This window comes from Mustelus asterias, chromosome 8 (genome assembly GCF_964213995.1).
Source record: "Mustelus asterias chromosome 8, sMusAst1.hap1.1, whole genome shotgun sequence".
In the NCBI taxonomy this organism is placed as follows: Eukaryota; Metazoa; Chordata; class Chondrichthyes; order Carcharhiniformes; family Triakidae; genus Mustelus; species Mustelus asterias.
The window spans coordinates 122,500,236-122,517,376 of record NC_135808.1 but is presented as its reverse complement, the minus strand read 5'-3'; the positions used below and the strand labels follow the sequence as shown (position 1 = coordinate 122,517,376).

Sequence of the window (17,141 nt, the reverse complement as noted above, 5' to 3'; positions counted from 1 at the left end):
GTGAAGGTGATAAACTATTTAATTCAGGAGTATGAAAATCAAAAGGTAGATGTATTAACTGAGAAAGGACTTTGTTACTGTAGCAGACTGGTAGATGGCTTGAAAATGAGAACAAAGTGGGAGAGTCAATAAGTGCTGAATGAGCCTTGCGCATGAGCAGTGAGAGAGAGCACATCCTGAGTAAGACACAGCCAGGGTAAGTGTGTGTTCTTTTGGGAATTGTGAGCACAATAGGAATTGGGTGTTGAGGGGAAAGAGGTGCTTTCTTTTGGCTTTCTAACTTGTAAAATTTCAGATAGTGGTCTTGCCCTCCCGGAGCAGTAGAGGCTACAAGAGAGAGAGCTGATTGAGAAGTAGTGGGTAAGGTCAGTCAGGTAAGTGTTTTTGTGATTTATAGTTTGTAAGGACTACGTTGTGTAGTAATGAAGACCAGGAAAGAAGGGCCCCAGAGTAAGGTGTGCTCCTTGTGCTCTATGTGGGAAGCTGGAAACATTTCCAGTGCCCAGAGCCAGCAAGTGTGCAGGTAGTGTCTCCAGCTGCAGCTCCTGGAAGTCTGGGTTTCAGAACTGGAGCGGCAACTGGGGATACTGTGGAGAGTATGTGAGACAGAGAGTAGCGTGGGTAGCACATTTGGAGAGGTGATCATACCACAGGCAGGAAGGGACTGGGTGACCACCAGGCAGAGAAAGAGGACTAGGCAAGCAGTGCAGAAAGCTCCTGCGGCTGTTTCCCTGCAAAACAGATACACTTTGGACACTGTTGAGGGGATTGGCTGCAGATGGAAGTAGCAAAAGCCAAATTCATTGTATCACGGTTGGCTCTGCTGCACGGGGGAGGAGTAAAAATTGTGGAAATGCAATAGTTATAGGGGATTCAATTGTAAGGGGAATTGATAGGCGTTTCTGCGGTTGCAAACAAGACTCCAGGATTGTATATTGCCTCTATGGTGCTAGGGTCAAGGATGTCTTGGAGCGGTTATAGGACAGAAAGGTGTTTTGATTTGTTTCCCTCTTTATAAGTGGCGACATATTTCCCAACTCTTTGTTTTTATTGTGATCCATTTTTCTATTCATAACCTCATATCAAACTTGAGATAGGGTGAACTCAAAGAGTTAGTTTATTTGCACACACCTGTTTCGAAACACAGGAGGAGGGTTTGCAGCATTGCCCCCACACTTACAACAAAGAATGGGATAGAGAAAAGAGCAATTTACAATACAGAGACCCATTTTAAAGGATTTTGTTCCATTTTAAATATTTTAGAAATAACAATCAGCATATCTATATGCTTATCTAAAGGGACCTTCACCCCTTTCTACTTTAACTTTTTGAAGATGTGTGCAATGAATGAAATAATTTTTAAAATGTAAGTATATATAGAGAGTCTTTATTGTAAGGAAATCTGTGTAGGTTTACAATTAACATTATTTAGGTGCCGAAAAGCTCTGGTACATGATGAGGCACTGCTGCCTCACAGTGCAAGGGGTCCGGGTTCGATTCCCGGCCTTGGTCACTGTGTGGAGTCTGCACGTTCTCCCCGTGTCTGCGTGGGTTTCCTCTGGGTGCTCCGGTTTCTCCCACGGTCTGAAAGACGTGCAGGTTAGGTGCATTGGCCATGCTAAATTTTCCTTCCATGTACCCGAACAGGCGCTGGAGTGTGGCGACTAGGGCATTTTCACAATAACTTCATTGCAGTGTTAATGTAAGCCTACTTGTGACACTAATAAATAAACTTTAAACTTTAAATCAAATAGAGTTCAAGAAATATTTAAGTGGCTACTACAATCATGGAACATAGAAAGCCACAGCACAAACAGGCCCTTCGGCCCACAAGTTGCGCTGATCATATCCCTACCTCTAGGCCTATCTATAGCCCTCAATCCCATTAAATCCCATGTACTCATCCAGAAGTCTCTTAAAAGACCCCAACGAGTTTGCCTCCACCACCACCGACGTCAGCCGATTCCACTCACCCACCACCCTCTGAGTGAAAAACTTACCCCTGACATCTCCTCTGTACCTACCCCCCAGCACCTTAAACCTGTGTCCTCTCGTAGCAACCATTTCAGCCCTTGGAAATAGCCTCTGAGAGTCTACCCTATCCAGACCTCTCAACATCTTGTAAACCTCTATCAGGTCACCTCTCATCCTTCGTCTCTCCAGGGAGAAGAGACCAAGCTCCCTCAACCTATCCTCATAAGGCATGCCCCCCAATCCAGGCAACATCCTTGTAAATCTCCTCTGCACCCTTTCAATGGCTTCAACATCTTTCCTGTAATGAGGTGACCAGAACTGCGCGCAGTACTCCAAGTGGGGTCTAACCAGGGTCCTATAAAGCTGCAGCATTATCTCCCGACTCCTAAACTCAATCCCTCGATTAATGAAGGCTAGTACGCCGTACGCCTTCTTGACCGCATCCTCCACCTGCGAGGCCGATTTAAGAGTCCTATGGACCCGGACCCCAAGGTCCTTCTGATCCTCTACACTGCTAAGAATGGTACCCTTCATATTATACTGCTGCTTCATCCCATTGGATCTGCCAAAATGGATCACTACACACTTATCCGGGTTGAAGTCCATCTGCCACTTCTCCGCCCAGTCTTGCATTCTATCTATGTCTCGCTGCAACTTAATCATATATGTTAATCTAATTTCTCTTTTATTTCTGGTAAAATAGATAGAGACAATATTTTATTTTTTGGAAAGTCACATATTTGACAGAAACTAAAAAACATATGTTCTGCTAATACTGTGACAGGAAACCTATCAATCAAGAAAAGACAAGTTGGCAGATTGGTCCAGCTCCACCAATTTCTGAAATACCAGCTGCTCAGGAATTGCAAAAAGAACTAGAAAGACTAAAATCTTCAGGTAGAATGTATTATTTTAACATTTCAAACCACCTTCATGTTTTTTACTTACATAAATAGAAATACAGTTTTTGTTAAGAAATGTTATACATTTTTTTCCTATTTCACTTATTAATATTTGAACATAGCTATTAACAAAAGGTCGTGAATGTAGCCCAATCCATCACGCAAACCAGCCTCCCATCCATTGACTCTGTCTACACTTCCCTTGGCAAAGCAGCCAACATAATTAAGGACCACACGCACCCCGGACATTCTCTCTTCCACCTTCTTCATTTGGGAAAAGGATACAAAAGTCTGAGGTCAGGAACCAACCGACTCAAGAACAGCTTCTTCTCTGCTGCTGTCAGACTTTTGAATGGACTTATCTTGCATTAAGTCGATCTTTCTCTACACCCTAGCTGTGACTGTAACACTACATTCTGCACTCTCTCGTTTCCTTCTCTATGAATGGTATGCTTTCTATAGCGCGCAAGAAACAATACTTTTCACTGTACGTTAATACATGTGACAATAATAAATCAAATCAAATCAAATAATCTCACAATCTTTGACCAATTTTGAACAGAAAGTGAATAAGTCGTGCATCCCAACAATTCAAATATCAGTTTGATTCTGGAGGGAGCTAACCCAACTTCCATGCACCAGAGAGAATGTTGGACTTGTAACAGGTTTCATCGCTGTGTGAGGAGAGATTGGGTCAACTGGGCCTGTATTCACTGGAATTTAGAAGAATAAGAGAGGATCTAATTGAAACATAAAATTCTGACAGAACTGGACAAACTGGATGCAGAGTTGTTGTTTCCTCTGCCTGTGGGGGGGAAAAAGGGTATCTAGAACAAGTGGTCACAATCTCAGGATATGGGGTCGGCCATCAAGGAAAGAGATGAAGAGAAATTTCTTAACTCAGAGGGGGGGCGAACCCGTGGAATTCTCTACCAGATATGGCTTTGGAGACCAGGTCACTGAATATATTTAAGAAGGAAATAGATTTCTTGATTCTAAAGATTTCGAGGGTTATGGGGAGAGTGTGAGAGTATGGTGTTGAGATAAAGATCAGTCATGATCATATTGAATGGCGGAGCAGGCTCGAAGAGCTGAATGGCCTACTCCTATTTTCCATGTTTCTAACTTCCACCCACCAATCATTCCTGTGCTCCCGTACTTACATCAACTCCCAATTAAATCTTGCCTAGATTTTAAAAGTCTCAATCTTGCTTTCAAATCCCTCTGTGGCCTCCCGCTTTCTAACTTTGTAACCACCCCCAACCGTACAATGCTCCAGGTTACCTGCGCTTCCCCGATTCTGGCCTCTTGCCTGTCCCTGATTTTTTTATTTCTCCATCATTGATGCCTATCCTCTCAACAGTCAGAACCCTAAGCCCTCTTCCTGAACTTCTACACGTCTGTAATGCACTTTCCTCCTTTATGATGCTTCGTTGAATCCACCTCTTTGACCAAGCTTTTGCTTATCTGCCCTAATGTCACTTAATGTGCCTCAGTGTCAGATTTTGTTTGATAGCATTTCTGTGAAGTGCCTTGGGATATTTTATTATGTTAAAGGAGCAATGTAAGCAGAAGTTGGTGTTGTGGATACATTGATAGATATTGAAGATTTGAAGTACAAATACAAGTGCAACATAAAGGAATGCTTTCATCTTTAAAGTATTTTCATTGTAAATGCTGCAAGTTGTTGACCTCTTTATCTTCTTGTTTGTAAAGATGCAATCAGATTGATATAACTTCAAAATCAGAACAGAAAATGTTATAAATATACATTAGGTCTGTCAGTGCATCAAAAAAAGTATTTAATGTTTCAGGTGAAGACATCGCATCAGAACATTCTGACAGTGTCTACTGAAGTGTTAGACTATCTTTTCTAATTTCTTTTTACAGATGCTGCCAAACCTCTTGTGCATTTTCAATGTTTACAGTTCTTATTTCAGATTTATATTTACTGTATTTTCCTTATATGGATTTCTATTTCTGTCTGATTTATCATTTTATTTTGACTTTAAACAGCGTCAGGAATCTCCCATCAGTTTCTCATTGCTAATATTACATTACTTGCATACATTTTTTCACAAATATGATCCAGGTCTTCTAAGTTTTCTACATTCATTTTCCAGTTAACAGAACTAATAGCGAGCTTGTTAAAATGAACTAAACTCTGCCCCTAGTTTTTAATGGCCCCAAGTAGCTAGAAAATCAGAGTAGGACTGCCTTTAGATACTTTTGCCTCTATTCTTGAAACAACACAAACCTCATATTTTATAATATTTGCGGTCAGCATAGACTACATTTTATTTCCTGCGGCTAAACTCTTAGAAGATCAATCACATTTGTGCTTTCTGGAGGAAACACAGCACTTTTCCTAGGTACGTTTTTCTAACCTTTTATAATGTTCTGTAGTGACAGCCTGTCACTTGATAGCCAAATCATGGCCTTAACGTTGTCAATCAGCCAAGGACTTTTCAAACAGCATGCAAAATTCATAGACTATGGCTTAATTATCATTTTAATCTATGGTTTCCCTGATTCTCAGACTCAATGACATGCATTGATAATTAGTTTATTATAATTCAACTGATGTTTCTGGGATCCTGTAAAATCGAAGAAAATTACAGAATGCTGGAATTAAGATGATATCAACTACCTCCGTTTTTAATATTCAAACACTTCCCAAAAGCTCCTTGTGAATGAGTAAAACATCTACATAGCAAACTGCTACGTGGAGTTGGAGTACCGTGGTTCTCACCAGTAATATGAGGGATGTGCTCATTGCTCAGCAAAGCAATCCTGACCCTTCATTTGCTTTTATGAGTAGCCACTTGTCCATATGGTAATGTAATCCATATGTAATGATGTGCTGCCACCTCTTTGAAAAATGGGTGTTATTGTGTTAGGTTTCTGTTTTTACTATTGCACACAGTGGTAAATTCAGGGAATGTAAATTTGTCCTGTATGTTGAATTTTTCCAGGCAAACAGATTTTCTTTCCTGTTCCAATTCATGGGTTAAAGTTCCATGGGTGACAGTATCTGTATGTGAGCCTCAATTTTTGCAATCCCAGCAAAATCTGTGCTGCAAATACCTGATTGCTTCATCAATCTTGCTTATAGCACATTGAAATGGCTGCCTAATTTTGCACGATCAGCTAATTTGAAAAATTGACATAAGCTTGCAGCATAGTTTTGGCTGTGCACTGGTAGCTTGCTGCAGGCCTGCATAACATCTGGCTAGTTGATTTAAGGGATGTGTGCATTTAAAGTAAGTGGTTGCTAGTTGGGAAATAATACTGTTTCAACCTTTATAGAATTTCTAAATGAAGTGAAACAAAATCCATTTGGGAAGAACAAACTGGATTGTGTGCTAAAATGTTGAAGTGGTTCAGCATTCGACTCTCTTGTTTAATGCCTGACAATGTGTACCTGTTATTTCATGGGGTGGTGCAAAGAAGGGTACCCTTTTTGCAACATAAAGACAATCTCTTCAGGGAACAGCAGTAGGCTTTGACATTCAAAAGATGGTGGGCAAGCTCAATTCTCTGCATGATTGATGTGTTTTATCTATGATACTCTCCAATCATTTTAGCACCGCGGGCCGGGAGAATCACGCTGGGGGGCGATTTGCAGGGTTCCCACGAGCGCTCGCGTCTCCCAGCGCTGGATTTCCGACGCGGTCTGCTCCATGCCGGAAATCGGCGGGGAGGCGGCATTAGCATTTAAATGTAACTTTAACTATTATTTAAATACTATGAGTGGGCCTGGGACTGAATTCTCCGGACTCGCTAGCCTCCCCCACCCCGCCAGAGTGTTTCACTCCAGCAAAGATTACAGTAGCTTCCCACTTTCAGGGAACTAGTGGCTTGACCCCATTAGAGTGAAGGGTTGGGGCAATCGGGGCCCCTCAGGGAGTTGGGCGGCTGGGTAGTTATGCCTCCTGGGCATGGGCACTCTGGCAGTGGCAGCCTATGCCCCATGGCACTGCCCTAGGGGCAAAGTACCCATGCCCAGTTGGCACCTTGGCATTGCCTGTCAGGCATCGGGCACTGCCGGGGGGGGGGGGGGGGGGGAGCGCAAGACATATTGGGGTGGGGCCTAGGGGAGTGGCCCAGGGGGCGATCAGTCAGGATGGGGCTCCCGCTGCCACTCTGCATTGGGATTTCTGGGGGCAGGAGGGAGGCCAGCTATGGGTGGGGGCCGGGAATGGTCGCTAGGAGCTGCGATCAAACCTTGGGGGGGTTCGGGGGCAGCACTGCAGTGGTCGCGGGGCTGGCCAGCGATCGAGCTGGGCAGCAAATGGGGGTTGATAGTTCAGGGCCACTGCGCATGCGCAAAGGCCTGCTGGTTTCAGCCTCCCGGGTGGGAATAGGTCCCACCCCCTGAAATTTAATGATATTCACACTGGTGACCTCTGCATTGCACAGAGTGTGGGAGATTCTAGTGTGAACTCCCACTGATAAAACCAGCGTGAATTACTCCAATTTTCCCATGAATTCAGCACTTAGAATTTTTTGGGGAGAATTCAGTCTCTGGAGTTTGGGAAATATTGTGTTCCTTATGGACCTAATGCCTGCTTTCCACAGGAAAAGTAATGAATCTATTTTGACCTAGGTCCTCTATTTAATGTATCAGTGGACAGCTGATTTACTAGTTTGATATCTAGTAAATATGGTTGATAGGTTGGAAGGATCCAAGAAGTTTACTACATACCCATGAGTACATTTCTCTGGTCCAAGTAGTCGTCACATTGACTTCCCAAAGAACAACATACATTTGTGAAGACCTATTTTGTGAAGTGAAGGTACCAAACAGGTCTCCTCTGACCTTACCAAGTAGCAGTGTCTGGGCCAATAAATACACATCCTGAGATCAGACAAATGTGTGCATGATGCCTAAATTACTGCGCACTTGCATTTCTTGTCCCTTCAAGAACTGCTTTTCCTCCTCCAAATTTAGGAGTACCTTTGGAAGTCCCAAAATAATTTCTAGCTCGTTCATTTTGGTTGTTTCAAGTAGCAACTGGAAAGATTATGCAAATACAAAACATCAAAGCCAAACAGCAACATCAATAACATTAGAAATAAAACTTTATAACTAATAATTACACAGGGATATTAACATTTTATAAGTTTACTCCAACAGGCCAGGCAGTGCACACACTATAGAACTTGCTCAAATGGACAAGTGTTTCAGCAAGTGAGAAAGTAGCTAGAAAATCAGAATTAATGAGGGACTTATTTGACTACTTTTAGGAGCCCTAGGAACTTTAGGAAGTTTATGCTGGCCACCATTGCAGATTGAAAAATGCTGGCTTTTTTCTTGACCAGGAAATTGCATCATGCTGTGAATAAGGCAAGCTAGTCTGCATACTCAGTATTGCAATCTATACCTATAGAATCTTTCCTGTAATACATAGGTATGATGAAAATGTAGAAGAAAATTCAGGAGTATAGCCTGACACACACCAGTTTTATTTTGCCAATGTACTTGTAAATCACTGTCTTTTCCTATTATGGTTTAACTTGTCTGTTCTTTCTATCATACCTTATTGCTATTCAATTTTGGAGTTATTTTCTACATATGTTCCACCTGCTTTACAGGTAAAATGTTTAAGTTCAAAATATATCAAGTTGATAAAGAAGGAAACAGTTAGAACATAGAACAATACAGCACAGAACAGGCCCTTCGGCCCACGATGTTGTGCCGAGCTTTATCTGAAACCAAGATCAAGCTATCCCACTCCCTATCATCCTGTGTACTCCATGTGCCTATCCAATAATCGCTTAAATGTTCTTAAAGTGTCTGACTCCACTATCACTGCAGGCAGTCCATTCCACACCCCAACCACTCTCTGCGTAAAGAACCTACCTCTGATATCCTTCCTATATCTCACACCATGAACCCTATAGTTATGCCCCCTTGTAATAGCTCCATCCACCCGAGGAAATAGTCTTTGAAAGTTCACTCTATCTATCCCCTTCATCATTTTATAAACCTCTATTAAGTCTACCCTCAGCCTCCTCCGCCCCAGAGAGAACAGCCCTAGCTCCCTCAACCTTTCCTCATAAGACCTACCCTCCAAATCAGGCAGCATCCTGGTAAATCTCCTCTGCACTCTTTCCAGCGCTTCCACATTCTTCTTATAGTGAGGTGACCAGAACTGCACACAATATTCCAAATGTGGTCGCACCAAGGTCCTGTACAGTTGCAGCATAACCCCATGGCTCTTAAACTCCAACCCCCTGTTAATAAAAGCTAACACACTATAGGCCTTCTTCACAGCTCTATCCACTTGAGTGGCAACCTTTAGAGAACTGTGGATATGGATCCCAAGATCTCTCTGTTCCTCCACAGTCTTCAGAACCCTACCTTTGACCCTGTAATCCACATTTAAATTAGTCCTACCAAAATGAATCACCTCACATTTATCAGGGTTAAACTCCATTTGCCATTTTTCAGCCCAGCTTTGCATCCTATCTATGTCTCTTTGCAGCCTACAACAGCCCTCCACCTCATCCACTACTCCACCAATCTTGGTGTCATCAGCAAATTTACTGATCCACCCTTCAGCCCCCTCCTCTAAGTCATTAATAAAAATCACAAAGAGCAGAGGACCAAGCACTGATCCCTGTGGCACTCCGCTAGCAACCTGCCTCCAGTCCGAAAATTTTCCATCCACCACCACCCTCTGTCTTCGATCAGACAGCCAGTTACCTATCCAATCGGCCAACTTTCCCTCTATCCCACACCTCCTTACTTTCATCATAAGCCAACCATGGGGGACCTTATCAAACGCCTTACTAAAATCCATGTATATGACATCAACTGCCCTACCTTCATCAACACACTTAGTGACAATGTTTACTTTTGGGAAAGACATTAAGGAATAAATCTAGTGTACTGAAGATGTTTTGTTTTAGAATTGAATCATTGTTAAAGACAGGTACTTTGTATGTTTCACAAAAAAAAGAGTTGCAGATTTTTACAATGTAGGAAAGGACCATCAGGCCTATGGAGCCTGCACCAGCTTTCTGAAAAAGCATTCCACTGAATGTCAATCCCCTGCCCTCTCATAACCCTGAAAAATTTAATTTTTCACATATCTAAAAGCTATTATGAACTCGACTTGTATTGCACTGAGAGAATGATAATTTGAGTTAACAGCTAAAGCTTGGACCTGAATCATAATAGTATATAGAAAGTGTCTGAACTGCTCACGCTTGTTTGTTGTTTAATCTTTTTGTATGGATTAAAGGCAACCTCATTGCACTGGCATCAAAACTGTGTGTATTCATCAAAATTTTTTTTTATCTTACTAAGAGCATTTTCTATTGTTTATTCAATAAAAGCTTGTTGATTCAGATTTCGTATTTACCATGTCAGACTGTACATGTTACTTTGTTTTTGTTTTATTTTTGCAGGCATCCATCAGTCACAGAAGAGATTTGTTCCTCCTTTAAAGAAGAAAACTGAAAATGAATGCCAGTCACAAATGGTTTTTGATTGCCAATATATGCATACCCCGATCAAACGTAAGACATTTGAAATAGGGTTAAATAACTCCCTAAAAGATCAATCTCAGCTTGGGTTCAGAAACGACAATTCTATTCCTTCAACTATCCTGTTAAATGACAACAGTAAAGGTCACTGCAGACATCAGCATGAAGCGACATTTGATAATTTGAATTGGCTTAGTACTTCACATCATAACGCTGAGGAGAAGGATGAAAGTGCTAACCCTTTGTTCAAGAAAAGGTAATCTTCTCCATTTTGTATTATGCAGAGCTAGCTCCTTGTGTTTTTCTGCAGCAAGACTTAACAATGATTGTGCAACTCTGCAATCAAATTAGCAAAATGTACATCAGTAGAGTCCTGACTTATTACTAGCAAGCTTAGTTTTGAGGAAATGCCCAAATAAATATTTTGGTCAGTCAAGGTGATAATTAAGAGATGAGGAAGTGATGTAATTTTAATGGAACCCAGATGACGAGGTCAGAGCAGCCGAGCAGTTTGTATCTCACCCTATTTTTTTCCTTTCCATTGACTTCAACGAACGGGTGGGAAATCCAATCTCTTCAGTTTCCTACAGGTCAGGTGCATTGGCCATGCTAAATTCTACCTCGGTGTACCTGAACAGGTGCAGGAGCGGTGATTAGGAGATTTTCACAGTCGCTTCATTGCAGTGTTAATGTAAGCCTACTTGTGACACTAATAAATAAACTTTGAATCTCCTTCATGTGGATCCCAGGTGTGTAAAGTAAGCTGACCTCAATTGGGCAGTGATATGAGCACTACAATTGATGTGAATGCCTCTGGGTTAGGTAGGGGAAAGCTCATTTTATTCCTGCTGATATTGTTCCCATATGCAACTGTGTTAAGAACAGAAACACGTGTGATGTTCCTACTGTTAAAATACCATGCCTCACTATGAAATCTTACTGTCAAAGTAAAATGACTACTTGGGCAACGTCCCAGAGTGCATTTGATCGCCACAAAACTCTATCCCATCAAGGAGCTTTCAATGAGAGGGAAAGAAACCAGCAATAAAATATTTAAAACAAGACTCAGTCCTTATGTCCCTGAAATGGAGAGTCTGTGGTTCCATTTATTACCAGGGAGTGGGGTTGGGAAACTCGATTCCATTTGGATGAGCGGTATGTGTGTGCGTGCATAGACATGGTGTTGCAGGATGGCAGGGGAAACAACAACTTTATATGAGAAGGGATTGGCAAGTGGATTCGGATTGGTAGAGGCATGACTAAGATCTGAAGTACATGACACGGATGAATTTTCTCTCTTCCTATAGATTATTTAAAATGCCAATGCCTGCCAAAGCAGCAAATAATTTAACAATTGTTAGCTGCCCACCTTTTCTCGAGAACTCCCTGTTACAAGAGGAAAAGTATGATTTTGGAAATGTTGTTGAGGAACACAGTGAATATGGAGAAACAGACCATACCAAACAGAAACAGCAGAAGGACACTCAGTCTCTGAAGAAAGCATACGTACTTCCAATGATGCCACAAGCACTTAATGTAAAAGGTAAGAGATATTATTATAGCAGCTATAATTGGACGAGTTTACTATCCTTTATGAATTATTGTGAGGACATCAACAAAAATGATGTAACGTCGGAGAAACATATAACTGTATTTAGAGGCTGAAATTCTGCCAGTCCTTCTTCATTTAACTAAATAGTGCATTAGATTAACCATTTCTCTTGAATTTAATATCTTTTAAACTTCATTTTGTTCTTTTTCATATTCCATTTTCAAGTCAAATGAGTCCAAGGCTGGATTTCCCTCTTCCACCGGATGATGGCAGCAGGATTCTGCCTGCTAACCTAGAACCCCCCCCCCCCCACCCCATCCCTTAGTCACACTGACAGTGATTAGTTTAGTGTGCAGAGTGGTCTCTGGGTTAGATTCTTGATGCTGCCCAACAAAATTCAATATTGTAATGTTACACCCATTGCAGTGCTTTACAGAGGATGAGAGATAATTCAAAGGACAACCTGCTTCAACGTTTCTTTGGCATATTTGGACAAGAGGTTATTATTAGACTTTGGGTCTTCTAGAAGCAAACAATTTGAAATATGCTCATTATTAGGCTTCCTCTCTTAAAACATTAGTACTAACAAGCTTGATGTCTCTGCCGCTGAGTATGCTAATCTACCTCTCCTGGTAGCCCCCTGGGGTCACCAAATAAGAAGATGGAGAAATTGTCTGCTTCCTTGGGTCTAGGGGAGGAGGAGGTCGGCGGGGGGGGGGGGGTGGTGTTGGCTGGTGGCTGGCAGATGTCTACAATTCCTGCTGGACATGAAGGAGGAAACATTTCCATGGGGATTCAGTGATGGACTGCCCCATTTTCCTTAAATTTTTGTTTTCACACTACCTCAATAGAATGTATGCAATTTTTAAACCTCAGTTTTTCCGGCCTTTTCATGTTTTGCCCCAGCCAGTTTTGTTTAATTTTGCTTGTTGCACTAGCAAGATGTGCTGTGGGGATAATTCCTTCTCAGTGACAATGCAAGGATAATCCTGTTGAGCAGTGCTTCCTGGCATTGAAAGAGCAGGACTAAGAGGAAATTCCATTCGTACTGGTGTGAAGTAGGAACAGAAGGAAATGTGATTTTAGCTTGTCGATGGAGGTGGAGGGGGTTCAAGACAAATACCAAGTGGCAGGACAGTTTGAAGTGATACGGGAAACTGAACTGACATTTGAGAGGTCAGTGAATTGTTTGAGGTAATGTTGCATCAACAGCTAATTCATTCCAAAAATATCAACATAAATCGCACTTAAACAACACAAAATGTTGTTTTGCAAAAGTTAATAAAGTATTCCATAATAATAGAGATTTACAGCATGGAAACGGGCCCTTCGGCCCAACTTGTCCATGCCGCCCTTTTTTTTTAAACCCTTAAGTTAGTCCCAATTGCCCGCACTTGGCCCATATCCCTCCATACCCATCTTACCCATGTAACTCTAAACGCTTTTGAAAAGACAAAATTGTACGCCTCTCCTACTACCTCTGGCAGCTTGTTCCAGACACTCACGACCCTCTGCGTGAAAAATTGCCCCTCTGGACCTTTTTGTATCTTTCCCCTCTCACCTTAAACCTATGCCCTCTAGTTTTAGACTCCCCTACATTTGGGAAAAGATATTGACTATCTAGCTGATCTGTGCCCCTCATTATTTTATAGACCTTTATAAGATCGCGCCTCAGCCTTCTACACTCCAGAAAAAAAAGTCCCAGTCTATCCAGCTCTCCTTATAACTCAAACCATCAAGTCCCAGTAACATCCTAGTAAATCTCTTCTGCACTCTTTCTAGTTTAATAATATCCATTCTATAATATAATATTTGCCAATAATGATTGGCAAATATCAGTATACAGTCTTTTTTACAACTGTTATTTCTGTACTTTGATCTTCCTAGTTATGTGCAAGATTAAAAATGGAGTTGGGTATTCATTACTTGTTCCAGCACTTGATTTATAACATAGCGCTTGATAGATGCACTATAATAAATATGAGTCAAACTAATAAAACCGTGAACATGCATTTATGTAATATCTTACTTTCTTGGGGCCTAAAGCACATCACATACAATGAATACCATTGAATTACATTCATAGTCATCATGTATATGAATTGATATATGATTGTGTTACATTGTGAGTGTATGCTTGATGCAATTGAAAATTTTAAAAATTTTGCAATTCATGAGTTATATAAAAAAATGAAGATGGAGTGAAATGTTCACTAGATTGATTCAAAGTTTGAAGGGGCTGTTGTATGAGGAGCGGTTGGGTCTTTTATTCGCTGGAGTACAGAAGAATGAGGAGGGGTTTTAATTGAGGTATATAAAATACTCAACGGGATTGATAAAGTAAATGCTAACCAAATGTTTCTCCTCCTCGAACAGTCTAGGACAAGAGGTCATAGTTGTAGAGTAAGAGGGGGGAGGTTCAAGACAGAGATAAGGAGAAGCGACTTCTCACAGAACGTTGTGAATCTATGGAACTCACTGCCCCAGAGAGCAGTGGATGCAGAATCAATCAATGGATTCAAGAAAGAGATGGATGAATATTTGATCGAAAGCGGGCTAAAGGGCTATGGAGAAAAGGCAGGGAAGTGGAGTTCGGATGAGATGGAGGTCAGCCTGGTCTGGATGGAAATCTTACCTGGTCTGACCTACGTGTGACTCCAGAGCCACAGCAATGTGGTTGACTCTCATCTACCCTCTGAACAAGGGGACCTCGGGATGGGCAATAAATGCTGGCCAGCCAGTGACGCCCATGTCCCACGAATTAATTTAAAAAAGCCATAATCTTATAGAATGACGGAACGGGCTCAAAGGGCTGAATTGCCTATTCTCGCTCCTAATTCCTATGTTCCTGTGTTAGGAATCATAGGTTAAATACCTGGAACTCCTTTCCGAATTAAACTGTTAAGTGTACCTAGACCAGATGGAATGCAGTGTTCAACAAGGTAGCTTACCACCACCTTCTTGAGGCGAAGATGAATAACAAATGCTGACCTTGCTACCAAATTCCACAGAAGGATATGAAATTATAGAGGTTTAATAACTTCTGGTATTTTCAATCAAGTCTTCTCTTCTTAGCAGTCCCTTGGAGTCAAGAATGACTTGCTTCCATGCTAAAAAAGGAGTCTAACGCACAATCTACAGTCTCTGTCACAGATAGGGGCAGACAATTGTTAGAGGAGCAGGTGGGTGGTGTGCCCAGGTTGCCATGCGCTCCTTTTGCTGTTGACGCTTGGCTTCAGCTTGCTCTCAGCTACGAAACCTGAGGTATTGAGCTCCTTTCCAGATGTTTTTCCTCCACTTCAGGCAGATTTGGGCAGGGAGTCCCAGGTGGAGATGGATGCTTTGAGGGTGTCCTTGAAGCATTTTCTCTGTCCGCTGGGCTCACTTGCCATGTCGAAGCTCTGAGTAGAGTGCTTGTTTCGGGACTCTAATGTCAGGCATTCAAATGATGTGTCCCGCCCAGCGGAGCTGATCGAAAGTGGCCAATGCTTTGTTGCCTATGATGTTGACTTGAAAGAGATCACTGATGGTTTTGCAGGATTTTACGGAGGCTGCATTGGTAATACTTTTCAGGGTTTTGAGGTGCCTGCTATACATAGTCCACATTTCTGTGCCATATAGAAAGCTGGCTATCACTACTGCTCTATGGATTGTGAGCTTGGTGCTGGGTCTGATGTTCTGGTCTTCAAACACATTATTCCTTCAACAATGGAAGGCTGTGCTGGCACACTGAATGCATTGTTGAACCTTGTTGTCAATGTCTGCCCTTGCACTTCCCAAGGTATGGAAAGTGGTCCAGGTTGTCCAAGGCCTCATCATGGATTTTAATAATGAGGGGCAGTGCTTTGTGGCAGGGTGGTAGAGGATCTTTGTCTTATAGATGTTTAGTATAAGGCTAATGCTCTCACGTGCTTCGGTGAAGATGTTGATGATGGCTTGGAGCTCAGCCTCCAAGTGTGCGCAGACCAAGCATTGTCTGCATGCTATAATCAATGATATGGAGATGCCGGCGTTGGACTGGGGTAAACACAGTAAGAGTTTTAACAACACCAGGTTAAAGCCCAACAGGTTTATTTGGTAGCAAATGCCATTAGCTTTCAGAGCGCTGCCCCTTCGTCAGATGGAGTGGATATCTGCTCTGCATACAGAGACACAAAATCAAGTTACAGAATACTGATTGAAAGGATGTCCCGAGGTATGGTACATTGGGGAAACCATGCAGACGCTACGACAACGGATGAATGAACACCGCTCGACAATCACCAGGCAAGACTGTTCTCTTCCTGTGGGGGAGCACTTCAGCAGTCACGGGCATTCAGCCTCTGATCTTCGGGTAAGCGTTCTCCAAGGCGGCCTTCACGACACACGACAGCGCAGAGTCGCTGAGCAGAAACTGATAGCCACGTTCCGCACACATGAGGACGGCCTAAACCGGGATCTTGGGTTTATGGCACACTATCAGTAACCCCCACAGCTTGCCTCCTGGACTTGCAGAATCTCACTGGCTGTCCTGTCTGGAGACAATACACATCTCTTTAACCTGTGCTTAATGCTCCCTCCACTCACATTGTCTGTATCTTTAAGACCTGGTTGGCTGTAGAGATTCGCATTCTAATCAGTATTCTGTAACTTGATTTTGTGTCTCTGTATGCCCTGTTTGAGAGCAGATATCCACTCCATCTGACGAAGGGGCAGCGCTCCGAAAGCTAATGGCATTTGCTACCAAATAAACCTGTTGGACTTTAACCTGGTGTTGTTAAAACTCTTGCTATAATCAATGGCAAAGGATGGCAGACCTTGGATCTGGCCTGCAGGTGGCAGAGGTTGAACTGATTCTCATTTGTTCATAATTTATCTCCACTCTAGCAGAGAGCAAGCTGAGGGTGAGATTTTGATTTGATTTATTATTGCTACATGTATTGGTATACAGTGAAAAGTATTGTTTCTTGCATGCTATACAGACAGAGCATAGCATTCATAGAGGACATAGGAGAGAAGGAAAAGAGAGGGTGCAGAATGTTATAGTCATAGCTAGGGTGTCGAGAAAGATCAAATTAATATAAGATAGGTCCATTCAAAAGTCTGATGGCAGCAGGGAAGAAGCTGTTCTTGAGTTGGTTGGTATGTGACCTCAGACTTTTATATATTTTTCCCGAGGGACAAACATGGAAGAGACTACGTCTGGGGTGCGTGGGGTCCTTGATTATGCTGGCTGC

The 17,141-nt window shown here is 42.2% G+C and overlaps 1 protein-coding gene across 1 annotated transcript in view; it reads left to right on the top strand.

Moving 5' to 3' along the window:
* Positions 1-5,878: 5,878 nt before the first annotated feature.
* The window catches only part of hfm1 (helicase for meiosis 1), a 116,193-nt gene continuing 104,930 nt past the window's right edge, over positions 5,879-17,141 (top strand). The window contains exons 1-3 of the mRNA XM_078219215.1: positions 5,879-5,912; positions 10,296-10,629; positions 11,681-11,916. Coding sequence (XP_078075341.1) covers positions 5,897-5,912; positions 10,296-10,629; positions 11,681-11,916 — 586 coding nt within the window. The 5' untranslated portion in view covers positions 5,879-5,896. The remainder of the gene's footprint in view (positions 5,913-10,295; positions 10,630-11,680; positions 11,917-17,141) is intronic.